Source organism: Camelus dromedarius, chromosome 14 (assembly GCF_036321535.1).
Source record: "Camelus dromedarius isolate mCamDro1 chromosome 14, mCamDro1.pat, whole genome shotgun sequence".
In the NCBI taxonomy this organism is placed as follows: Eukaryota; Metazoa; Chordata; class Mammalia; order Artiodactyla; family Camelidae; genus Camelus; species Camelus dromedarius.
The window spans coordinates 62361979-62388604 of NC_087449.1; the positions used below are offsets into that span (position 1 = coordinate 62361979).

The following is a 26626-nucleotide window of genomic DNA, read 5'->3' on the forward strand; positions in this document are numbered from 1 at the left end:
CTGAACAACCACAGAAATAAGTAAGGAGGTTGAGATACCCCAGACAGAATGAAGAACTCGTGAGAACAGTAGGGTTTTGGATTATAGACAACATAGAGCCTTTTGTCCCAACAGTAACTGGAGATTTCTGAGGAGCAAACTGAGAAAACAGAGCAACACACCAAGGAGGGCAGTAGTCGGCTTACACGGAGGGTCTGTATGTCTGATCATTTCTTTACAGCCATACACACAGGGATCGTTCCAACATGTATGTTTCAAGCCTGTATCCCGTATCCACCTCCAGAAATTGAGGTTCATACTTCTGACTCTGTAAACGTATGTCCCTGAACGTCCCATCACCTCCCCAAGTCAACATTTCCCCTGCAGTCCTGCACCCCTGCTGGATCACCTTAGCTTTTCCCATTCATGCTGAAGCCAAGGGAACTTCATTATGTATTTTGCCCTAGATTTCAGTTTCCAAGTGCCCAGAAGAAAGCTTTTGAGAGAGGCAACCAACTAGTCAGGGGTATATGACAGACTCTGTATGATAGAATGTTCTGTTGCTACAGTGTGGACATGAGCTGGAGCTGAGCTGGATGGTCCTGGGACGTCCTAAGCCTCTCAGAATCTCAAACAGGTCAGCCCCAAGTGAGGCAAGTCTCGTCGGGTGGAAAGTTCCCTGAGGGCTGTAACTCTCCCGAGGGGCAGGGTACAGCTCTTGACTCAAACTGGGCAGCCCGGCGGTGTGTCGCAGCAGCTTCTCCATGGTGGCCATGGAGAAGAAGTTCCCACACAGGCTCAAGGACTTGAGCTGGGAGCAGCGGCTCAGGGCGGGCAGGATGGCCTCCAGATGTGAGTCCATGATTCTACACTGATCTAAGTCCAGTTCCTGCAGGGTGGCTGCAACTTTCTCCAGCAGAACTTGGAGGAGCTCAGGACTAAAGTTGGTCAGTGTGACACCATGCAGATCCAGGCCCTTTAGCTGCCGGATGCTTGGGCACTGGGACAGGTGGGCCAAGTCTGACTCTGTTAGCTGACAGCTGGTTATTGAGAGGTTGTCCAGGGGATTCTTCAGGCACCTGGGGAGAAATGGAAGAATTAGGTCTGGGAAGCTGGGGTGGCAGGTGAGAGACAAATAAATGGCTTGCTCAAGGCCAAGTCTGTTCTGACCAACTGGTCCTGATCAATACCCAGAATGCCTTTCACTTTCATTGTTGTGTGACGGGGGCAAGTTCAGAACCTTGGAAGCTTTCTTTCTTCAGCGGTCAGGCAGAGTGCAACATACTCCACTTCCTTATGAAGATGGAAGTAGACAATGGAATGTCCTAGAATATGCTCAAAGGAGAGCCTGATACAGTCTCAGTCAAGTGCGGGTATCACTGAATTTTTACTTTGTGAGACAAGACCAAACATGCTTTCAACTCAGGTTCCTTCAGTCCATGCTTGGCCCCTAGGTACACAGACCTCTGGCCAGGTGAGGCTCCTGGGTGGCGTGCATGAAGATCTCTGTCTGGGCCAGACCCCGAACACCAGCAGGGCTTGCCGGTGTGCAGGGGCTCACTCCCATCTGTCAACAAACCATCTACCACTTTTTATCATCCTTTTGACTCCCTCTCTCTTACAGGCATTTCCAGAACCATCCATTTCTTATATATTGATTTCCTCATCGGGAGCACAGAATAACTTTTTACAGACAGGGAATTTGAGACAGGCTCATTGTGGTCAAAAACCCTGTGAGCACAGAGCTTCTCTTTAGAAATGCTCAGGTTTGAAGTGGTTTCCACTCCTCAACGCCCTCTTCACTTACATCTTTACTAAGTAATCGGAACATAGATATCTCTTCTTAAGGAAAAAAAAATCACGAAATCTCCATCACTAGATCTGAATACCCCAGTCTATAGCTTCCTAGCATGGTGACCCTTTCTAGAACTTCTACCTTCTTGATTTGGGTAGTTTTGTGATACCCGACCTCAGGGTGGAGCAGCGAAGGAGGCAATGCATCGGAGGGTCTAGTGTTGTGTGCACTGTCACACTGCCAAGGGTGGCACCCTCACCTGAGCATCTGGTCCAGGCGACCTTCGAGGAATGAGGGAGATTCCATATAGAGATCCCGGAGGTGGTGCAGCCTGAGGAACTGAGAGGTAAATTGGACAACATACTGCTGCTCCTGCCTGGTAGGTATATACACGTGGACACGGGAGAGAAAGAATATCCGCACATTAGTCATCTGACCCAGGAGAGGAGCAAATGAGGCCAGGGTGGGCAGAGTCCAGTTGCAGTCCACGTGTAACTCCTGGATACAGCCCAGCTGCACCTTTCTCAGGACATCCATAACATTCATAATGGGCTCTGAAAGAATGCTCAGCATCTTACAGCACAGGTGTATGGAACCTTCTCTCTTCTCCACCCACCCCATCAGGTAGGATAAGAATTCATCCAGTTTCCTTTCATCGAGGGAAAGTCCTATGAACACCTTCAAGGCAGGCAAGGGCTGCTCTGTCCTTGAACTGTCCTCAGCCACTGGTGCCATTGATGAACTTGAGGACGCATCAGGGGCTCTGGCTCCAGACCATGTGTTCCAGAAGTCCTGGCCCGTATTCCTTAAATCCAGCACCTGCAGTTTGCACCTCCTGTGGGGAAACAGCAGATTGCATGGGATGCTTAACGATCCACGCTGAATGAAACCAGAGTCCCAGAACTTAGGCAACACTCAGACTCCTCCCTGTGCTTCTACTTCACCTTCCCGACACCCTGCTGCCTTCCCTCCTTTTCCCTCACTTTCCTCGGTCTCCTTTTCCCCTTCCATCCTTCCTGCTTCTCCACTTCTAGTACATTTGAGCATCACTAGAAGAAGCTAAGGACATGTTCTTCAGGTCCCCTGCATCTTAAGCACCCCTACACGTCAGGAAGGCATTGCCCAAAGTGAGCTCAGCAGTAGCCAAGGCCTCTGAGCTTCTTCATTGGCATCATCAGAAGCTTCTGGTCCCTCCCTTGGCTAGTCACTTAGGACACCGGCTGTCTCTTCAAGGACCTCTAGTACCCTACCAGGCCACGTGGATCAGACTCACCTTGGGGGAGCCTTCTGGGCCAGCAGGACGTCGAGCCCATCCAGCACTGCCTGGAAGGTCTCCTCCTGAGGCATGTGCATCAGGCCCCCCAGAGGCAGGCGGACAAAGGGCCAGGCTTGCACCAGGGCCTTCAGGGTCTCGCTGTGTCTCCCATTGAAGGCCTCCAGGAACAGAGGTGGGAAGAGCTCGGCGGGCAGGTACTCCAGAGCAGCGATGGCCGAGGCCTCGTTGTCCCTCAGCAGGCTCACTGCTGCCAGGTTCCAGAGTCTGGGAGGGCTCTGGACACGCATCCTGGCTCTGCTCCAACTGGAATCCTGTGAATATTTGCAGGGAGCAAGACATCCTTCTCAGGCCAAGCATGAGCAGATATTTATGTATCTCCCCACCCTTCATGGGAACCAACTCAGGGCCAAAGTCTGCTCTGGCTGTGGTGGAAGGGTCTCAGTTTACCCAAATTCCACTCTGGGCTCAGTGGGCACTAAGTCATGGCTCTGCCCCTTCTGGCACCGAAAGTGTCTCACAAGTACCATGGAGATGGAACTAGCATCCACTAACCTATCCATTTCCATCTGCATCTTTGGTTAATTATGTCTTACTGGGAAGTGGGTACCATGAGCCTGAAACTTGTCCCCAATATTCTCTGGGGGAAAACTTTCAGATCATCACTTAATGGCCTAGAACTATGGGAATAGGAGTGTCATGTGGACCAGCACAGTTTCTATCCTCAGTTCCCACAGTTAGCCCAGTTGGGAAAGATTAAGGGAATACCCCGAAAATGAATGCCAAATTTGTGCACACAGGAAGTGTTTTAAATGTCAAGAAATAAAATTCCAGTTAGAGGTTTTTCATTGAGAAGATATTTTTGGTTAAGCTATTTAAATGATATACATCAAAGTACAGATCAAATGTTTGCAATTAAGGCAAAACTACACTTACTGGCAAAACCAAAACCTTAAATCCACTCATCTGATAAGGAAGAAAAAAGAAAACCAAAATCTTCTGCAATCCCTAGCTGTAAGTCATCATTCAAGACCAATTTACCATAGGTAAGATTGGAGTGTCCTTAAGTAAAATTCGTAACTTACCACTCTGATGTGGTTGGACGAGGGCTCAGACCTCAGATCTGGTGGAGAATCCAGGCAGTGACTCCAGAACAAAAAGATTCATTCTGCATCTCTCTTTGGTATCCAAGGCTTTTATAAACTTTTCTAATCACATCCTCCATCTTTCCAAATACTAACTTCCAATCAGAAAGCTGTACATAATTAGATTCCAGACTGTCCAAAAGGTTAATCCTGATTGGATTTTGTTTTCCTTCAGATGAACTGATTAATCACACATTCATTCAAGAAAGAGAAGGAATGGGATGGGGGAGTCAAGAATTATTCCTGGATTCACTCCACAAACATGGATTGAGTTTTACTAACTGAACAGTTAGAGCCCTGGGTTGAGACAGGAAGGGTTTAATCTGTTCTTGATACGAGACAAAAAAGAAAAGAAAAGAAAGAAAAGAAAAGAAAAGAAAGAAAAGAAAAAGAAAACCAAAAGCATTATTTTGGGGGGATCAAAATAGTCAAAATGTCCCAGAATTAAAACAGCTTCTTGAAGACAGTGGTTATAGTCCTTGCGTCAAGTTGCCACTTAAGTGTTATGTGGGTAACATCGCAGATCATGAGCCTGTTCAGGGAGCAAGGGAAGTGCTTTTGGGGATGCAGCTGGTCCTCCAGGCTTAAGTCATGGCTTCTCTGAAGGACACCAGGTCAAAATCACAATGAGAAATAAAGGTGGGGACTGGACAGCGTGGAGCTGGGCATTCCTAAAGGCACCCCGTGAATGACCCAGACACTGTAAAATAGGGGGTTGTTCCCCCCCATCCCATAGGATGGAGATTAAAAGGATTTTCTCTGGATGGAGTTTAGAAACTAAAAGGGAGTAACTAAGAGGGGACAGTGTTATCTTTGAACCCTTTTTCTCCCAAGAAGGTAGGATCAGCTCAACAAATTGGATTTAAAATTCTGAGACTGTGAATAAAGAGGGAGGCAGCCAGCCCTGGGGAGTCAGACATTTCCCAGTCCGAGAACCACCAAGGGTGGGTGCTGCGGGCTCTTCGGGAACTTGGGCCAAGGGGAAAAATAAACATGGGTCTGTCACCCCTAACCCTGCCCTTATCACGGCAGCTGCTACCAGGAGATGCTTGCTTTTAGGGTCTTCCCACAGAGGTTGCTGCCCAGAGGGCAATTTAACCATGGACCTTTTTCCACTGACCTGGGGAGACCAACCACAATCCCCTTGGCCCCTTTCCAAGTATATTTTGAAAGTTACTGTTTCCTCAAATTTAGGTAAGTTCAACACGGGTTCTGAGCAAGGCCATGCCATTAGCACAGAAATAAAATTCTGCTTTAATTGGATGGATTGTATGATATATAAATTATATCCCAATAAATGAGTTGTATTTTTTAAAATGTGACACTTCACACTAGGATTTTTTTTTTTTAATTTTGGAAAACAACTAATTTTTGTCAAAATATATTGTTCACATTCACATGTAATGGGTTTGAGAGTGTTAGGCATACTTGAATTAGGAAATGAGTTTTAACCTTCTCTCACTTTAAGGAATATGGTAAATGTTGATAGATTTAACCCACATACACTAAAGCACCTTAGGAGTCTCAATACATTTGAAGGACATAAAGGAGTCTTGAGACCAAAAATCTGAGAACTGCTGATCTAGGAAGAAAGTCTAGAAAAAATAAAAGTGGCGGTTTTTCCCTATTGCTGAGAAAGTTTGATGATAAGTCTTTCCCCCTTTTATTGTTATTTAATTCTGTACCCACCATCCAAGCACACCTGGTGTGGTCTGTGTGTGAGGGTCAGCACGGTGACACCGCCCCACTCTCTCTACTCCTTCTCAGTGGCTGTCTTAGTTCACACAGCAGCACAAATCAGAAATGCGATTCTTTGTTATTTTCTTCTTCATGGTAAAACCCTTGTCTCTACTATTTTTTTTCTCTCTTCCATTTGACATATTTTCCCAGAATAATATTTTTTCCCGTTTTACTGAGATATAATTGGTGTATAAAATTCTATTCGTTTTAGGTGCACAACATAATGATTTAATATATGTATATACTGCAAAATAATTACCACAATAAATTTACTTAACATCCATCACCTCACATAGTTACAATTTTTTGTGTGTGATGAGAACTTTAACGAGCTACTCTCTTAGCCACTTTCAAATGCAAGACAGAGTATTGTTAACTTTATCACATTCTGTACATTGCATCTCCATGACTTATTATTTTGTACCTGGAAGTTTGCACCTTTTGACCACCTTCATCGATTTTCCCTGTATGCTCCCATCCCTGCCTCTGGCAACCACCAGTCTGTTCTCTGTATCTATGAGTTCAAGGTTTTTAGATTCCACAGATAAGTCAGATCATACAGTATTTGCCTTCCTCTGACTTATTTCACTTAGCTCACCCCCTTCAAGGTCCAATCATATTGTGGAAAATGGCAGAATTTTCTTCTTTTTATGGCATATATATATTCACATTTCGTCCATCATCCATTGATGGAAACTTAGTATGTTTCCATACCTTGGCTACTGTAAGTAATGCTGCAGTGAACTTGGGGCTGCAGATATCTTTTTGAGATAGTGATTTTACTTTATACATTTATATGTATGTGTGTGTATATAATATATATATAGTTTTTTTTTTGAGGAACTGACATTGGCTAGACCAATTTATATTCCCCACAACAGTGCACAAAGTCTCCCTTTTCTCCACATCTTCTCCAACATTTGTTTCTCTCATCTTTCTGATAACAGCCATTCTAAAAGATGTGACATGTTATCTTACTCAGGTTTAGATTTGTATCCCCTGCTTAGTGATGCTGGACATCTTTCCATGTATCTGTTGGCCACCCACATGTCTTCTTTGCTAGCATAATATTTATTATGAATCCTAAGGTTTCACCTTCAATTAGGCAGGATGTAGAGAAATACGAGATGCAGGTAAACCTGAAGTGTGTCTTGTAGGTTGGGTCAAACCTGGGGTCTAGGGTGGAGGGGTAGCTCCCCCTGGAAACCTCTCAATGGTGGGAGCCAATAGAATGCGTTCCATCACCTCCTTCAGACCCGGGCCGCACAGCCAGTCTGGCAGTCCCTGAACTGGCCATCGTGCTGCCTTTTCATCGCCATGCTCCACTCTTGGAACACACACTATCTCCTGGAGCACCACCAAAAGTCCTGGTCAGCAAAAGTGACAGGGGTCTTGGAAAGTAAATGATGTCCCTTGAACTTCTGAAAAGGAATTTGTATGTGTTTACTGGCCACAACTGGATTAATTCAAAAAGAAATACTCTCCACTGATGACAGCCATGGGTTGGTGAGGACCAGAGTCTCCAGTTTACCTGCATGGTGGACGATCCCCTTCCATTACTGGGGGCCTTGCCTTGTGCAGCGAAACCCTTTCCCAGCACACACAAAGGCCAGGATCTGAGAATTAGGAACCTACCAGGAGAACCACAAGGAACGCTCATGTCCAGGGTCATGGCCTGAGACAGCACTGAGGGTCCTGCCAAGAGCTCTTCTCTCCAATGGCTCATTGGCCCCTGAGTATGTTCCCCTTGGTGTGTCTTTAATTTATTGAACAGCCACAGAAATAAGTAAGGAGGTAAGAGATGCCCTGGACAGAATGAAGAACTGGAGGGAATGGCAGAGCTGCAAGGCATGAACAACTCAGTGCCTTTTTTTTTTCTTTCATCAATAGCTGGAGATTCCTGAGGTATAAACAGAGAAAACAGAAAAATACACGGAGGGCCACAGTCAGTTTATAAGGAGGGTCTCTTTATTTCTGGCCATTTCTTTACACCACCCATGCAGGGATCACTCCAACAGGTGTGTCTCAAGCCTGTGCCCCCTAAGGAAGTTTAAGTTCTTATTTCTGACTCTACAGGGCGCATGTCCTGGAAAGAGTAGGGAGGGGGAAGGAGTCAAGGACTTACTCATTGATTCACTCCACAAAGCTTGATTGAGTTTCTCTAATACAGGCAGTTATAGCCCTGGGTGTGAGACAGGGAAGAGTTTTATCTCTTACTGAGATTAGAAAAAACCCAAACCAAAACCAAAACCAAAATGAACAGCATTATTTTGGTGGGGTGGGGGGTGGTCTTTGTCTATATCAAGATTGTCAGAATGTCCCAGAATTAAAACAGCTTCCTGAAAACAGTGGTGTTGTTCCAAAGAAAACATTACAAAAGTGTCCTTATGTCAAAGTGTCAATTAAATGACACAGATAACATAGCAGGTCCTGAGCTAGTTCAGGAAGCGAAAGAAATGCAACTGGGCATGTTGTTGGTCCTCCAGGCTTCAGTCAAGGCTTCTCTGAAGCTGGTCGGGTCAAAATCACAATGAGAAGTAAGGGAGGGGGTTGGGGAGTGTGGAGCTGGGCATTCCTGAAGGGACCCTGTGAATGACCTAAGACAGAATATAATACGGCTCTATTTTTCCCATTGGTTAGGAGAGAGACTTTTTTCTCTGATTGGATTTTAGAAATTAAAAAGCAGTGTCCTCATTGAGAATGTTGGGGATTTTTTTTCCCCAGAAAGATGGGACCAGCTCAGCAAACTAGCTTGAAAAGACTAGTCTGAGAATGTGAGGTAAGAGTTAGGCAGCCAGGAGTTCTGGTCAAGATGGCGGAGGAGTAGGGCCATGAGCTCACCTCCTCTCATGAACACAACAAAACCACAACAGACTGCTGAACAGCATCAATAAACAAGACTGGAAACTACCCAAAAAGATCTTCAACTGGGGACACAAAGAAGGAACAACAGCTGGACAACAGGAGGGGTGCTCTCGTGATTCAACTGGCTCCCACAAACCCCAGCTGGGCAACCCATGGCTGGAGAATAATTACATCGCAGAGGCTTACCCACAGAATTCTGAGCCCAGTGTCAGGCTCCCCACCCTGGGGGTCCGGCACTGGGAAGAGGAGCTCCCAGAGAATCCGGGGTTGAAGGCCAGCAGGGCTTCACTGCAGGGGCTCCCCAGGACTCGGGGAACAGAGACTTGACTCTTAAAAGAGCGCACAAAAATCTTATGCATACCAGCATTAAGGGCAGAACTAGTGATTTCGCAGGAGTCTGGGCCAGACCTGCCTACTGGTTTTGGAACATCTCCTGGGGAGGAGGAGGAGGGTGGCTGTGGCTCCCCCTGGGGACATAAATGCGGGTGGAGGATGTTTGGAGAGCATTCAGCATGAACTTTCCTGGAGGCTGTCTTTGCCTTTGGCCATTAACACCAAGACCTGGCCCCACCCAACAGCCTGTAGGCTTAAGTGCTGGGATGCCTCAGGCCAAAAGCTCCCTGGGGGGAAACACACCACCACGAATCAGCAGATAGGTTACTTACGGACTTTTTGAGACAACAGCCCCTTGAGGCACCCCCCCCCCCCAAACATGGCACTGCCCCACCAGAATGCCAGGACCCAGCCCCACCCACCAGCGGGCAGGCACCAGCTCCTCCCACTAGGAAGCCTGCAAGAAGCCTCTTGTCCAGTCTTTCCCACGGGGACAGACATCAGAAGCAAGAAATCAATAATCCTGTGGATCAAGTCCAAAAACTCAGTCCATAATCTTCCCTGGGACCAGCTGGCCCTCAGCCCTTGGGTGACTAGGGGGGAGTGCACCGCTGGGACACACAGACCGTCACCTACTTCTTCCACGTAACTATCCTTCCACACACATAAAAATATGAATAGAAATTTAGACAAAACGAGGTGGCAGGGGAATATGCTCCTGGAACAAGATAAAATCCCTCCAGAAGAACGAAGTGATGAGGAGATAGGCAATCTACCCAAGAAGGAGTTCAGGGTAACGATCGTGAAGATGCCCAGAGAACTCAGGAGGAGAATGGATGCACAGAGCGACAAATCAGAAGTTTCTAGCAAAGAGACAGAACTGTTTATGGTCCCTGTGATGGTTAATTTTATGTGGCATTGATGCTGGGTGTTTCTGGGATGGCGCTTCTGGAAAAGATTAGGATCTGAATCTGGAGACAGTGAACAGATCTGCCCCTCACCAGTGTGGGTGGGCATCATCCAATTCCTTGGGGGACTGAATGCAAGATGGAACGTTCTTTTCCTCTTTCTTTTCTTCCCAATGAACGTTGGAGCTTCTGGCTTTTGAGACTTGAGGCTCCGGGATGTACAACAGCGGTGCCCCAGTTCTCAAGCCTCTGGCCTCAGACTTGGAATTATATCTTGTCTTCAGCACTAAACCTCTGTCCGAGTTATAAAACTGGCTTTGCTGTCTCCTCAATTCCTGCAAGCCCACTCCCATAATAAAGCCCTTCTAATATGTATCGAATTGTGTCCTATGTAAATTATGTCGCAATAAAGCTGTCATATTTTTAAATGACACACTTCACACTATTTTTTTTTAATATTGGGAAACATAACTACTTTGAGGGAAAATATTTTATATTTACATGTATTGGGTTCAGTAGTGTTGTGCATAATTGAATTAAGAAGTTTTAAAATTTCCCCACTTTTATGAAATTGGTAACTATCGATCAATATAACCCCCGCACACTAAAGCCCTTTAGGATCTTTGATACATTTTTAAAATAATAAAGGAGTCTTGAGACTGAACATTTGAGAACTGCTGATGCAGGAAGGAAGTTTAGAAAAAATAAAAGCGGTGGTTTTTCCCTGCTGGTGAGAAAGTTAGGTGACAAGGCTTTCCTCCTTATATTGTTACTGAATCCTGCGCACAACATCCAAGCACGCCGGGTGCGGTCTGAGTGGTGAGGGCCAGCACAGGGAGACACGGCCCCGCTCTCTCTACTCCTTCTCCGTCGCCTCCATTCGTTTATCCAGCTAAATCGATCAGAAATGCAAACATCTGTTCTGTCTTTTCCATCATAAAAGCCTTGTTCTTATTATTTGTTTTTTCTGTCTTGCTTTTGCATCTTTTCCCAGAATAATTTTATTCCACTTTATTGCAATGTAATTTGTATACAAATTGTATTCATTTAGGTGTACAACCTAATCATTTGACATATCTATATACTGCAAAATAAGTACCACGGTATGTTTAACATCCATCATCTCAAATAGCTACATTTTTTTCTTGGGATCAGAACTTTTAAGATCTACTCTCTTAGTAACTTTCCAATACACCATAGAGTATTGTTAACTTTCGTCACCATGCAATACATTACATCCCCGTAACTTTTTTTTTTTTAATAACTAGAAGTTTGTACATTTTGATCACCATTTCCCCCATGCTCCTCCCCTGCCTCTAGCAACCAACATCTGTTCTCTATATCTATGATTTTATTTTTTTAGAGCCCACATGTAAGTGATATCGTACAACTTTTGTCTTTCTCTGACTTATTGCCCTTAGCATAATGCCCTCAAGACATGACGAAAACACCCTCGTGACAAAAATGGCAGGATTTCCTACTTTTTTATAGCTGAATAACATTTTTCTATGTATATCACATTTTTTCCATCATTCTTGGATGGGCACTAAAGTTGTTTCCATATCTTGGCTATTACCAATCATGCAAATGAGTCTATGATCCAAACCTTTTTTTTTTTTCTATTGGTAGCTGGAAACTCTCAAGGTGTAAACTGGGAAAACAGGATTAATATACCACGGAGAGCACCAGTCTATTTACACTGAGGGTCTCTTTATTTCTGACCATTTCTTTACAGCCAACCATCCAGAGATAACTCCAATATGTGTGCATCAAGCCTGAATCCCCCTCCAGAAATTCTGGCTCATATTTCTGACTCTGTAAGACACATGTCCCTAAAAGTCCCATCAACTCTCCAAGTCAACATGTCCCCTGTAGTCCTATGCCCCTCCTGGATCACCTTTCCTTTTCCCATTCACACTGAGCAGATGTCTGAAACCATGGGCCTCTGCTTCCTTCAAGGCGCAACTATGTACAAGGTCTCAGTACCCAAGTGCCCAGAATAGCTTTGGATAGAAGCAAGCAACCAGGCCGTAGGACTACAGCATTACAGAGCGGGCTCCATGTGGACACATTTGTCATCACCACAGTAAGGACAGGGCCTGAGGCTAATCCAGATGGACCTGGGACGTCCTAAGTCTCTCAGAATCTCCAACAGCTCATTCTGTAGAGGGACAAGCCTCTCCAGGAGGAGAACGCCCTGAGAGCTGTAACTCTCCAGAGGGACAGGGTACAGCTCTTCCCTTAAACTGAGAAGCCCAGTGGTGTGACCCAGTAGCTTCTCCATGACAGCCACGGAGAAGAAGTTCCCACATATGCTGAGAGACCTGAGCTGGGAGCAGCGGCTCAGGGCGGGCAGGATGGCCTCCAGATGTGGGTCCAAGATCCTGCACAGGTCCAGGTCCAGTTCCTGGAGGGTGGTTGCAACTTTCTCCAGCAGAACTTGGAGGAGCTCAGGACTGAAGTCGGTCAGGGTGACACCACTCAGATTCAGCTTCTTTAGCTGACTGACGTTTGGGCACTGGGACAGGTGGGTCAAGTCTGATTCTGTAAGCAGGCAGTTGGTTATCGCCAGGTTGTCCAAGGGGGTCACCAGGCACCTGGGGAGAAACCAAGCAATTAGAGATAAATGATTTGCCCAAAGCCGAGGTTGTTCTGACCATCTGATGAAGGTCAATACCCAGAATGCCCAGTCTCATTTTAGGCTGAGTCCTGTCATCTTCTTCATGTGTCTGGGTCAAGTTCATAGAATCTTGAAAGCTCTCTTTCCTCATCCATCAAGCAGAGGACAACATATCCCAGTTCTTCACAAGGATGAATGTGGATAATGGCATGTGCAAAAGCAGCATGCTCAGGGAGAGCCTGATACAGAGACTCAGTCAAGAGAGGGCATCAGTCAAATTTAATATTGGGAGATAGACAAAAAAAATGCTTTCAACTCAGGCTTCCTTCAGTCCACTGCTTGGGCACCAGGCACTCGTATCTCTTGCCAGGTGAGGCTCTTGGGAGACATGCATGAAGAGCCAACCTGGGCAAGATCCCACAACATCAACTGGAGTTGCCAGTCTGCAGGGACTCACATCCCTACAGCATCTGAAAGCCATTTACCACTTTTTATTATCCTTTTGGCTCCAACTCTCTTATCATCATCTCCAGAATCATGCATTTCTCATCTATTAACTACCTTACCTAGAGCACAAAACAATCTTTTACAGAGAGGGATTTTAAGACACGCTCATTGTGGTCACAAACTTGGTGAGCACAGAGCTTCTTTTTATAAATGCTCAGGTCTGAGATTGTTTCCCCTTTTCAATATCCTCTTTACTCACCTATTTTTCTAAGTCATCTGAGCACAAATCTCTCTTCCTAAAGATGAAATCACATACTCATCTTCACTATTTCTATATCCCCTAATTTACAGCTTCCTAGCACGGTGTCCCTTTCCAGAGCCTCTATCCCAGTGAGTCCCACACTTTTATTTCGTGGTTATGTAACACTGCACTCTGGGATAGAGCATCAAACAAGATAATCCATTTGTGGTTCTAGTGTTCTGTTCACTGTTCCTTGGCCAGTGGTGCCGCCCTCACCTGAGCATCTGGTCCAGGCGGCCTTCGAGGAAGGAGGGAGATTCCATACAGAGGTCCCGGAGATGGTGCAGCCTGAGGATCTGGGAGGTAAACTGGACAACGTGCTGCTGCTGCTCCTGCTCCGCAAAGGGAGACGCATGGACGTGGGAGAGACGGAGTCTCTGCACATTAATCATGTCCCCCAGGAGAGGAGCAAAGACGCCCAGGGTGGACAGCTTGCAGGTGCAGTTCAGCTCCACTTCCTGGATACAGTCCAGCTGCACCATGCTCAGGACTTCCTTAATATTTTCCTTGGGCATTGAAACAATCTCCAGCTTCCTGTAGCACAGGTGTGCGGAGCCTTTTCTCTGCTCCACCCACCTGATGAGGTAGGTGAAGAATTTACCCAGGGTCCTTTTCTTGAGGTGAAGTTCTATGAACACTTTCAAAGGAGCTAAGGGCTGCTCTGTCCTTGAACTGTTCTCAGTCACTGGTGCCATGGATGAGCTTGAACCAGCTCTGGCCTTGGCTCCAGACCACATTCTCCAGAAGTTCTGGCCAGTGTTCTGTAAATCCAGCACTCGCAGTCTGCACCTCCTGTGGGGAAACAGCAGATTGGCTGGGATGCTTTTAAGATCCACTGAGTAAAACCAGAGTCTCAGAATTTAGGCAACACTCAGACTTCCCACCTGGGCTTTTACTTCCCATTCCTGACACCCCTGCTGCCTTGCCCTCTTCTTCCCTCTCTGCCTCACTGACTCCATCTCCTTCTTCCCTACCATCCTTTCTGGTTTTCCACTTCCAAGACTGTCAGCATCACTAGAAGAAAGTGAGTGCGTGTTAGGCACTCCTACACTTCTGGAAGACGTTTCCCAAAGTGAGCTCAGCAGTGGCCAAGACATCTGAGCTTCTTCATTGGCATCATCAGAGCCTCTGGTCCATCCCTTGGCCAGCCACTCTCCTGACCCCAGCTGTCTCCTCAGGAACGCCCAGGACCCTACCAGCTACCTGGATCAGACTCACCTGGGGCGAACTTCCTGGGCAAGCAGGACATCGAGCCCATCCAGCACGGCTTGTAAGGTCCTTCGGTGAGGCTTCTGCATCAGGCCCCCCAGAGGCAGGCAGACAAAGGGCCAGGCTTGCACCAGGGCCTTCAGGGTCTCCATGCGTCTGCCATAGAAGGCCCCCATGAACAGTGATGGGAAGAGCTCGGTGGGCAGATACTCCAAAGTGGAGATGGTCAAGGCTTCGTCCCTCAGCAGGCTGATTGCTGCCAGGTCTAGGAGTCTGGGTGGGGTCCTGTCACTCATCCTGACTCTACTCCAAAAGCAATATTGTTAAACTGTCAGGGAACAAGGCATCTTTCTCAGGCTAAGCATGAGCACACCTTCATCTGTCTCCCCACCCTTTAGAGGACTCAGCTCAGGGCCAAAGTCACTGCTCTGGCACTGGTGAACCAGAATGAAGGAAACTCAGTTTGTCTGGATTTCGCTCTGGGTTCAGAGGGCACACAGACATAGCCATGCCCCTTCTGGCACCAGAACAAGCATCTCACAGTTACCAAGAAGGAAGAAGGGCAACCACCAGCCCATCCATTTCTACCCACTGCTTCGCTTAATTCATAGCCCATGTGGAAGTTTGTACCACGAGCCTGAAAGCCGACCCTCATCTTTTTTGGGAGAAACTTTCAGACCATCACTTGGGGCCCAAACTACGAAAATAGGAGAGTCATGTTGGCCAACACGGCCCCCATCCTCAATTCCCAAAGTAAACCTTGCTGGCAAAGATTAAGGAGATACCCCTAAAATGAATGCTATCTGTGTGCAGAGTAAAGTTTTTAAAGAACTAGAAATAAACTTCTAAAATGTTATATTGTAATAGAGGAGAACAAATCTGACTGCATATTAGATCTGCTCCTTTAGTTTTGACCACTGTGCCCCGTTTTCTAGGCTTAGTTTTGCTGGCTCTGCACCTTTTATTAAACAATGTAGCTTTTAGCCTGAAATTTACAGGAGAGCCTGTTGTGGGAGCTCTGACCTTTAAGGATGCTAGCACTTCTGCACTTAAGTGGAGATGGCAAGTTGCAAAATAGAGAATAACCTTTGTTTTGTTGGAAGTTTACAGGGACGCCATGACCTGGCCCACGTGGACCGTGGATGGCTGCAAGAACAAAGAATGCCTGCAGCAAGAAGTTTGCAACAACCAACCACACCCCCTCCCTTGTTTTTTGTTTTTTTTTTTTGTATTAAAGGAGCCTGTACTCTGACTAGAGCAGGATGGTTCTCCAAGACATTAGTCTGCCATCCTCTTGGTTTGCTGGCTTTCTGAATAAAGTCGCTATTCCTTGCCCCCAACACCTCGTCTCCCGATTTATCGGCCTGTTGTGTGGTGAGCAGGACAAGTTTGGACTGAGCAACAATATGTTTTTAACTACTTGATTAAGACATTTAAAAAATGATACAGACCAAAGCACACATCAGAATGTCTGGAATTAAGACAAAGCTATATTTAGGGGAGAAACCAAAATCTTTAATCTGTTCATCTGAAAAGAAATAATAAAAAGTTCTCCCTTCAGTCCCGAGCTACATGCCACCATTCTAGACCTGCTGACCATAGGCAAAATGAGGGTGTCTTTAGCTGAGGTCAGTAACTTACCAGCTCTGATTTGGTTGGAGGGGAGCGCAGACCTCAGACCCCTTCAGAGTCCAGCTGGTAACTCTGGAGCCAGAAGATCTTCATCTCTTCTTTGGCGCCTGAGGCTTTTGGAGACCTTTCTAATCCTAGCCTCCCTCTTTTCAATTTCTAACATCCAATCAGAAAGCCAAACCTGATTGGATTCCAGACTGTCACTCTGTTGATCCTGACTGGATCACTGACAATATCCAAGTGAATCTGAGGTGGGAAGCCCCATGAAAAAGACCGGCAGAACCCCCAAGCAGGGCCACTATTCTTCTGCCAGCACCATCCGGTTCCCTGGCCCAGCGGCATTATCTTGCTTTTTGCCTCTGAAACGGCTTGCTTCTAGGAAAGTGGAACTTACCTCTAACATTCTGTTGGTTCCCTGAGCTAACTCCTCATTGGTCCATTTGTAGCACCTTATTTCCATGGAGCTCACTCCTGATTGGTCCATTTCTACAAAGTTTGTTACTAAATAGTCAACTTTTGTTACACCTCATTTGCATACAATGTTGCAAAGTCTAGACTGGCAGCCTATAAAAGCCTGTGTAAACCTACAGAGGGGGTGCAGAGCTTGGAGTGCTAACTCCTCTGGGCCTGCTGGCGTAATAAACCTGAGTTCTCCAACCTTCCGTGTGCTGCTTGGTCTCTTGCCCGGATCCAGGTTGCTGTCACAACTGAGCTGCAACACTGAGCTGTAACACACTTTGCTGCAACAAATTGATTGAGTCAGATGTCCATTCATGAAAGAGAAAGGATGAAATAGGGGTGGAGTCAAGGACTTACTCATGGACTCACTCCCCAAATTTTGACTTGAGTTTTACTAAAATGGGCAGTTACAGCTCTGGGTGTGAGGCAGGGAAAGGATTATTAGATGCTCAGTTACTGACATTAGACAAAAGCAAGAACAAAAACAAAACCTCAACCTGAAAGCAGCATTCTTGGGGAATTTTGGCCATATCAAAATTATTAAATAACCGAGAATTGAAACAGCTTCATAAAGATGGTAGTGTCATTTCCAGTGGAAATAAAATAAACTCCTATCTGTTTCAAGTTGTCATTTTTAAGTGTCCTGTCGGAAACATAGCCGATCATGAACCTATTCATGGAGCAAATAAAGTGCAATTGGGGATGTGGTTGGTCCTCCAGGCTTAAGTCAAGGCTTCTCTGAAGGAGGTAAGGTAAAAATCACAGTGAGAAGTAACAGTGGGCACTGCACAGTGTGGAGTCGGCCATTCCTAAAGGGACTTAGTGCATGACGCAGATGGTGTAGCATATATATTTTTCTCATGGGGAGGAAGGGAGATTAAAAGACTTTTCTCTGAGTGGTGTTTGGAAATTAAACTGGAGTGGCTAAGAGGAGAGGGTGTCATCTTTGAGGGCATTTCATCCCAGAAAGTTGGAATCAGGACAGCAAACTGGCATAAAAATACTAAATCCAATTATGGGAGCAGAGGGCAAGGTGATGGGTCCTGGGAAGTAGGCCTTATCCAAGTCTGAGGGTGGGCACTGTGGGCTCTTTGGGAACTTGGAGCCGGGGGCTAAGGGGGAGATAAGTGGGGATCAGTCACACCTAACCCTTTCCTTATCCTGCAGCTGCTACAAGTAAACATTTTCTTTGAGGTTCTTCCAACAGAGGATGTGGTCCAGGTGGCAGTTAGCCTGGACATATTCTAAGGGCCTTGGTATAACCGAATAGGATTCTGTTGTCATCAGTAACCATCTGGTATCTGTAATGGTGCTTGTAACTGCTTAACTGTGTAACGGTTGAGGGGTTCTTCTCGTGCTCTTGCTGATCAGGGTTAGGCTGGACAGGAGGAAGGCTCAGATGGTCTACCCAGTCCCCTTGTGGTGCTAGTGCTGCATTCAGGCATTATGCTCAGTGCCCCGGCCTGACCTCAGTGCCCTCCTCTTGACCCCTTGTGCCTTCCTTGGATCTTGTTAGAGTCGCAGGCCTCAGCCTGCAGCAGGAGGTCCCAGGCCTCGGCCTGCTTAAAAGGCTAAAAGCATTTAGCAACCTGACTTTAAACTGGACAGATTTCCTCTAAAGCATTTTCCCATGGAGCCTCTTCCTATGCATCCTTGGTCCCAGGTACAGGAATATTGACAGAGTCAAAGCCGGAGGTGAACTGCGTCCCCAGCAGAGGGAAGGGGACCACTGCATCGGCAAAAACAAGAACAACTTTGCAACACCTTTTTACCCTGTTTGCGAACTCTACGATGAGTAGCTCCAACCCTTGAACTCTTGAACTTCGACTGTAAACCCCTCTGCCTTCTCTCCCCAGGAATCTCACAGTCTTAGAGGCATCAGCCCACCGTGACCTCCTTTGCCTGGCAAAGACATAAAGCTGCCTTTTCTGCTTCATCCAAAACTCTGCACTCGAGTCTGAATTCAGTAAGCAGGGTTCGGAGACCATGTTTCGGCAACACCGGCAGTGGACCCTAATCCCACTGGCCCCTTTCCAAGTGTATTTTGATAGTTACTCTTTCCTCAAACTTAGGTAAGGTCAATACAAATTCTGGTGATGATGACGCCAGAAATAAAATTCTGGTTTTCCCTTCATATTCAGTGCTGTTCACAAATTTCAACGCCTTCCCCCACGGAATTAAGAAGGTGTATTTGTGTTTAAGGATCTGCCACATTCAGGGAGTCCTCCCACCCTGGGCTACACAATATGGAGATTCTTTTGACATTTCAGGACACAAAGAAAATGAGACAGATCTTCCATATCTTAAGAATTTTCCACGCCTCTCTCCCCACCTCCCCCACCCCCCTTCAATGTGATGCTCAAAGAATTCTTATGTAGCACTGGCTGCCAAGGCTGGGATTTTTGAAGGGTGTTCTCCATCTTGGTATCTTTCTGGAAGATCCCTTTCACTATATTTCTATCCCGAGTATAAACAGCTTTTGCACAAAATTGGTTTAAACTAAAATAGCTGTGTACTCATTAGCTGTTTTAACTCTCAGACCATGAATCAGCTTGATTAATGAGCTGCAGTAAACTGAGGTTAGTAACAACAGTAATCACACATGTCTGTTTATTGGGCACAAACTTGGTGAGCAATGACGTTTTTCAGCAACATTTTCAGCAGTATTTTCCAGCCCCTGTGCTTCTGTTGGACTGTGATCTGGGGAGTTAACAAGGAGGAGGGACACCAGTGGGAGACCCTTAGCCGCACCTGGCCGGAGATCCTGGCTGGCACTTGGCTGGCTGTGGAGGAAGCTTTGCGGGCAGAATCGGCAGCCCCTTGCTCTGAGAGTGAAGGAGAGGCAGGAGGGTAAGACAGGATTTCAGGAACTTCCCAGGGCTTGACTGTGACTATCTGAGACGAGAAAAATGGGAAAGGAGCAGGCATGAAAAGAAATGTAAGGAGCCTGTTGGGCTATGTTAGATTTGAGGTGAATACATTACTGAGTGAAAAATAAAAATCAAGCACATGCAATATAATTCTATTCATGTAAAATCATATATATTCATTCAAGAGCTATTTGTAAATGTGACCCATGGAATTTATATTTTAAACCTGGGTGCAAGATTGTGGGGGTGCTAGAGGGGTTCTGGCCCCAGCAAATTCAAAACCAGGCCCCCTAACCAAGTTTGATCTCAGGTCCAGGAGGCAAAAGCATGCAGTTTCTCTTCTGATGTCTTCAGGATCTTTCTGGACAGTTTTCTGGTATCAGAGGCTACAAGGTGTCACTCTTAGAATTCAAATGTGTCCCCAGGCATATTTTGGGACAATGTTTTAAAAGTAAAATTTATGGCCAGAATTTTAAAATCAGATTTTATAGAACATTTTACTCTCCAACATCCTTTGGGAAGAAAAATTAACAAAGTTCTAGCAACAGTGAGCCTACAGCCCCAAAGAGCATCTCTCAGCATGAACTGAGAGGCGGCTTCCTTGAAGCAGGGTCCCGTGTCCTCCAGGTCTCTCCTTGGTTTCTGCCTTCAGCCTTTCATTCATCCACCACGTGGCCCTGGGTGCTGTGGGGTTTGCGTCTTATGGAATAAGGTCAGGCCCAAACATTTTGACCTGACTTTGGGGTTCTATACAAGCCAGAGAAGGAGACAATTCTCCTAATCCTGCATTGGGCAGAGAGTGGGAAGTCCCACAGGGAGCTGGGGACCTGGGTTCCCAGAAACTTCATGCAGTCAATTCCTCCACCAGTGGTTGTGTGAGCCCTTGTCCTGAGAGGGGGAAACCCTGAAAGTAAGCCAGATTTAGGAATAACCAGGGTTTCTACAGAGTCACCCAAGTCCCCAAGGACCTCAGAGGCAATTTCTTTCTCAGATGAGGAAGCCAGTGGGCATGAAGTGAGGTGCCAGCAAGATAAAATGCCTGACCAGAACTGGGAGCTCAAAGTGAGCCCCACAGGGTTTTGCAGATTTGCCTTCAAATTCATGAATGAGTTCTCGAGCTTCAGCACACCCAAGTTCACTCCCAGCCCACCAGGTGTTTTCTAAAAACAAGCAAAAAATTGCTGTGGGGAAAATCTGGTTTTGAACTAGCTTTACATCTTCTCCTAAAGTTATTTCTAATCAAGGAAACCCTGAACTTGAAGTCATAGCCACTTGCAAATTGGTATCAAATTGGCCACCAGGGGCAGGGCTTGTCCAGGCCAATGGGATGAGCTCCAGGCGGGTACCTAGGCTTGGCTCCTTAGGTGCTGGGTTTCACAGTCACACCATCACATCTTGGCAGAGGAAATGGTCAGCACCCGAGTGCCCTCTGCCTCAAGTCAGTGTCATCCACTGTGGCCTTGGTTGTTCTCTTGATTACGCTTGTGGTCTTCGATTGTCAAGCTACAGCCGCTGCCATTTGTGGAGGATTTATTCTGCACCAGGCTCTGGGCTCAGGACTTTTATCTGAGTTAGGGAGTATATGATACCCATTCAACAGAGAAAGAGAGAGATCCAGAGAGGGACGGTAACTTCTTCAAGGTCACAGTTGTAAGTGGTGGAACTGGAATTCTGAGGCGCTTCTGTTCTTGTCGGTGCTCTTGAATGTCGCATCCTGTGTCCCAGCACCTGGTAATGCACGGCTCACTTTAACCGTTGTAATAAAATTCTGGAGTCACAGGAAACTCTCTTGCTGGAGGAAGGCTGAAGGACCATGAGACCCAGATGTTTACCATGTTGTTTTCACTGCAGAATCTCTTATTCCAACGAAATTGTACAGATGAAATAAAAGCAGAGCATCTCAGGCTACTGATTCAAGCGTTGGAGGATGGTATGAAGCCTGGTGAGGTTTTTTCCTTTCTTTCCTTCTGCCTCTGTCTTTAAATGGAAGATACTGGAGAGCTTGCCATAAGCTGATGAAAATTATCTAACAAGAAAATTAAGTGGGATAATTCAGGAGAAATGGAGCTAAATACAAGAAATGAACAAGGCAAAACCAAAGAGAAGTGTTAGTGACTGCAAAGTTTTTATTACTCTATGATTGGTAACAGTGAAAAAAAAAAGGAACAGTCAAATGTAATAAACAGGCGAAGGGTTAAACTGTGGACCATTCATTTTGTGGAACACTACATGCAGGTTAATGTGAATCAGGACAGACCTGTAGGACCCACCCTTACGTGAAGAAAAGCAAGATGGTCAAAACCACACTGACGCTTCTTCATAAGGGAAGATGAAACCACACATTTCTACATACATAGATAAATGTATAGAAAACCAGAGACAAGCCTATAACTACACCTGCCAGAGCAGGGACTGCGATAAGGAGGAAGTTCAGGGAATTTGCTTATTCTGTCTGCATTGTTGGACTCAGCCTAAAAGGAGACTTGGCACCCTGGGTACTGACTGAGTCAAGGAAAAAAAAATAATTGTAACATATGCCTTTATCATCTGTTCCAGCAGCCTCACTCATTGATATCTGCCCACATGAGCTGAAATGTACGTCCACACAAAAATGTGTACACGGAAGCTTGTAGCACCTTTATTCATAATTGAGCATCTGGTTCTGAAGGCCAGCCGGGCTTAACTGCAGGAGCTCCGTGGGACTGGGGGAAACAGAGACTTCACTCTCTTGGGAAACTCACACAGAATCTCACACGCACTGGGACCAAGGGCAGAGGCAGCGATTTCCTAGGAACCTGGGCCAGACAGGAGTTATAATGGGAATAATGTCCTTCTCTCATTGACATGACCTTACCCCTCCAAAGTGCATAATTTTTAATGTGGTATAGAAATCCTAAAACCACATACATGCCTGTAGTATTTTCTTATTTTGCTAAAAGGAATTTACAGGCCACAGCTAGATTAACTCAAGAAGGACCACCACCCATTGATGACAGGCATGGGTTGGTGAGGAGCAGAATCTCCAGTTTATCTGCAGTTTGGACGACCCCTTCCAGAACCGGAGGCCTTGCCTCATTCAATGAAGCCCTTTCCCAGCACACACAAAGGCCAGGAACTGAGGCTAATAGACCCACCGGGAGAACCATGAGGAACGCTCATGTCCAGGGTCACGGCCTGAGTCATCAGTGAGGGTCCTGCCAAGAGCTCTTCATCCCAGTGGCTCATTGGCCACTGAGTGTGTTCCCCCTTTGCATGTATAAACCCGCTGAACAGCCACAGAAAGAAGTAAGGAAGCAAGAGATGCCCCCCCCCCCGAAACATTAAAGAACTGGAGAGAATGGTATGGTTTTGAATCATGGACAACTTGGTGCTTTTTTTTTTCTTCCATCAGTAGCTGGAGATTCCTGAGGTGTAAACTGAGAAAACAGAATACACAATGGAGGGCAGGAGTCCGTTTACACTGAGGGTCTCTTTATTTCTGATCATTTCTTTACAACCATACACACAGGGATCACTCCAACATGTGCACCTCCAGCCCACATTTCCCTCCAGAAATTTAGGTTCATATTTCTGACTGTATACCACATGTCCCCCCAAATTCCATCAACTTCCCAAGTCATTTCCCCCTGAAATCCTGTATCCCAGCTGGATAACATTCCCTATTCCCATTCATATTGAGCTGCTGTCTGAAACCATGGATCTGTGCTCCCTTCAAGATGCACCTATGTCCTAGATTTCAGTTTCCAAGTGCCCAGAAAAGCTTTGGATAGATGCACCCAGCTAGGCAGGCGTGCTACAGCGGTACACGATGGGTTCAGCATGATAGAAGGTGTTATCTCCGCAGTGAGGACAGGGGCTGGCACTAATCCAGATGGTCCGGGGACGTCCTAAGACTCTCAGAATCTCCAGCAGGTCAGCTTGAAACTGGACAAGTCTCCCCGGGTGGAGAACTCCGTGAGAGCTGTAACTCTCCTGGGGGACGGGGTAGAGCTCTTGACTTAACCTGGGCAGCCCGGCTGTGCGTCGCAGCAGCTTCCCCATGACGGCCATGGAAAGCGGGTTCCCAAGCACACTGAAATAACTGAGCTGGGAGCAGCGGCTCAGGGCGGGCAGGATGGACTCCAGTTGGGGGTCCATGATCCCACACTTATTTAAGTACAGTTCCCGCAGGGTGGCTGCAACTTTCTCCAGCAGAACTTGGAGCAGCTCAGGACTGAAGTTGGTCAGGCTGACCCCACTCAGATCCAGGGCCTTTAGCTGACTGATGTTCTGGCACTTGGACAGGTAGGTCAAGTCCAGTTCTGTTAGCAGGCAGTTGGTTATTGCCAGGTTGTCCAAGGGGGTCATCAGGCACCTGGGGAAAAACTGGGCAATTAGGTTTTGGAAACTGGAGCAGCCGGTGACCTCAAGGTAACAGACAAATGATTTGTCCAAGGCCGAGGTCATCCTAACACCTTAAGAAGGTCAGTACCCAGGATGCTAAGTCTCATTTCAGGCTGAGTCCTTTCATCCAGTGTGTGACTGGTTCAAGTTCGTTTCAGGATTCTTGAAAGCTCTCTTTCCTCATCTGTAAAGTGGAGTAGAACATACTCCACATTCTTAAGACAATGAACAAAGATAATGGAATGTCTGGAACATTCTCAGAGGAAAGCCTGACACCTTGTCTCAATCAAGTGTGGTATCATTACATTTTAATATTGGAGAAAAAAATAAAATGCTTCCAACTCAGCCTTCCTTCAGCTCATGCTTGGGCCCCAGGCACCTGTATCTTTGGACCAGGTGAGGCTTGTGGGTGACATGCATTGAGAACCAACCCGGGCAAGATCCCACCGCATAAACTGGGGTTGCCACTTTGCGGAGACTCATTTGTATCTGCATCGTCTGAAAACTGTCTACCACTCCTAATTAATCCTTTTGGTGCCCACTCCATCGTCATCATCTCCAGAACCATGCATTACCCCTTGATTAATTACTTTATCTAGAGCACAAAACAACTTTTCACAGATGAAGAATTTGAGACAGACTCATTCTGGTCATAAAATTGGTGAGCATAGAGCTTCTTTTTACAAATGCTCAACCTGAGGAGGTTTCCCCTCTTCAATGTCCTCTTAGCTATTTTTTTTTGAAAAGTCATCTGAATAGAGATACCTCTTCCTAAGGAAGAAATCACAGACTCTCCCTCAGTAGGTGCCAGCCTCCTCAATCTACACCTTCTAAGCACATGTTCCTTTCCATATACTCCACCCCAGTTTCATATGATACCACACTCAGGACAGAGCAGCAAAGGAGACAGTCCATCTGTGGTCCTAGTGTTGTGTTCACTGCTTCTTGGCCAGTGGTGCCGCCCTCACCTGAGCATCTGGTCCAGACGGCCTTCAAGGAAAGAGGGAGATTCCATGTAGAGAACCCGGAGGTGGTGCAGCCTGAGGAACTGAGAGGTAAATTGGACAATGTGCTCCTGCTCCTCCTCCTCAAAGGCAGACACGTGGACGTGGGAGAGAAGGAGACTCTGCACACGAGTCATCTGGCCCAGGAGAGAAGCGAACCCGGCCAGGGTGGGCAGACGCCAGGAACAGCACACGTCCACCTCCCGGATGCAGTCCAGCCGCACCATGCTCAGGACCTTCCCAATATTTTCCACGGGCATTGAAACGATCTTCAGCTTTTTGCAGCACAGGTGTATGGAATCTTTCCTCTCCTCTGCCCACCTGAGGAGGTAGGTGAGGAATCCATCCATGGTCCTTTCATTGAGGCAAAGTTCTATGAACACCTTCAAGGAAGAAGCCAAGGGCTGCTCTGTCTCTAAACTGTCCTCAGCCGCTGATACCATGCACGGGCTTGGGCACACGCGGGCCCTGGCTCCGCACCACATGCTCCAGAAGTTCCGGCCAGTGTTCCGTAAATCCAGCACCTGTAGTTTACACCTCCTGCGGGGAAAACAGCAGATTGGCTGAGATGTTTTAAGATCCACATTGAATGAAAACACAGTCCCAGAACTTAGGCAACACTCAGAATTCCCACCTGTCCATTTACTTCACCTTCCTGACACCCCTGCTGCCTTGCCCTCCTCTTCCTTCACTTTCCTCCGTCTCAGTTTTCCTTCCCCACTTCTAGCACCTTACGTATCACCAGAAAAAGGTGGGAACATGTTCTTTCAGGCTCCCCTGCATCTTAGGCACTCTTACATGTTATCCAGAAGGCATTTCCCAAACTGAGCTCAGCAATGGCCAAATTTCTGACCTTAATGGGCATCATCAGAAGCCTCTGGTCCATCCCTTGACCATTCCCTCTCCCTAATCTCAGCTGTCTCCTCAGGATGCATGCAACCCTGCCACGTTACTGGGATCAGACTCACCTGGGGTGAACCTTCTGGGCCAGCAGGACATCGAGCCCATCCAGCACTGCCTGGAAGGTCTCCTCCTGAGGCATGTGCATCAGGCCCCCCAGAGGCAGGCGGACAAAGGGCCAGGCTTGCAGCAGGGCCTTCAGGGTCTCGCTGTGTCTCCCAAAGAAGGCCTCCAGGAACAGAGATGGGAAGAGCTCGGCGGGCAGGTACTCCAGAGCAGCGATGGCTGAGGCCTCGTTGTCCCTCAGCAGGCTGGCCCCTGCCAGCTCCAGGAGTCGTGGTGGGGTCCGAACACTCATCCTGACTCTACTCCTAAGGGACCCTGCGGAAACTTCCAGGCAACAAGACATATTTCTCAGGCCAAGCATTAGCACCCCTCATCTGTCTCCTGACCTTCATAGGAACCAACTCAGGGCCAAAGTCACTAGTCTGGCAAAGGTAGAAGAGCCTCAGTTTACCAGCGTTTCACTCTGGGCTTGGTGGGCACAAAGCAGAGCTCTGCCCCCTACAGGCACCAGAACAAGCAGCTCACAGATAACATGCAGGTGGAAAGATGGCCACTAGACTAGCCATTTCCATCTGCTTCTTTACTTCATTATGTCTTATTGGGAAGTGGGTACCGTGAACCTGAGTGCTGACCCCCAGTTTTGGGGGAAGACTCTTTCAGACCATCGCTTAACGCCCTAAAACTGGGAACAGGAGCA

The 26626-nt window shown here is 46.8% G+C and overlaps 2 protein-coding genes across 2 annotated transcripts; both read right to left on the reverse strand.

Moving 5' to 3' along the window:
- Nucleotides 1-499: 499 nt before the first annotated feature.
- Nucleotides 500-3337, reverse strand: LOC105107105 (PRAME family member 12). The gene is made up of 3 exons (XM_011000932.3): nt 3048-3337; nt 2034-2609; nt 500-1058 (listed from the first exon to the last, which is right to left on the reverse strand). Exons 1-3 carry the CDS (start codon nt 3335-3337, stop codon nt 500-502), a joined length of 1425 nt encoding a protein of 474 aa, XP_010999234.3.
- Nucleotides 3338-23356: 20019 nt separating this feature from the next.
- On the reverse strand, nt 23357-26221 carry LOC105107102 (PRAME family member 27). Its single transcript, XM_011000930.3, has 3 exons — nt 25932-26221; nt 24928-25503; nt 23357-23930 (listed from the first exon to the last, which is right to left on the reverse strand). The coding sequence occupies exons 1-3, from the start codon at nt 26219-26221 to the stop codon at nt 23357-23359; spliced, it is 1440 nt and encodes a 479-aa protein (XP_010999232.3).
- Nucleotides 26222-26626: the final 405 nt, after the last annotated feature.

Excerpts from the sequence above, each read along its gene's own strand:
- LOC105107105 (XM_011000932.3), bottom strand. The coding sequence starts at position 3,337 with ATGCGTGTCCAGAGCCCTCCCAGACTCTGGAACCTGGCAGCAGTGAGC. Across the intron at positions 2,610-3,047 it reads GCCCAGAAGGCTCCCCCAAG|GAGGTGCAAACTGCAGGTGC; the intron begins GTGAGTCTGATC and ends GTTTCCCCACAG. Across the intron at positions 1,059-2,033 it reads CGCCTGGACCAGATGCTCAG|GTGCCTGAAGAATCCCCTGG; the intron begins GTGAGGGTGCCA and ends ATTTCTCCCCAG.
- LOC105107102 (XM_011000930.3), bottom strand. The coding sequence starts at position 26,221 with ATGAGTGTTCGGACCCCACCACGACTCCTGGAGCTGGCAGGGGCCAGC. Across the intron at positions 25,504-25,931 it reads GCCCAGAAGGTTCACCCCAG|GAGGTGTAAACTACAGGTGC; the intron begins GTGAGTCTGATC and ends TTTTCCCCGCAG. Across the intron at positions 23,931-24,927 it reads CGTCTGGACCAGATGCTCAG|GTGCCTGATGACCCCCTTGG; the intron begins GTGAGGGCGGCA and ends GTTTTTCCCCAG.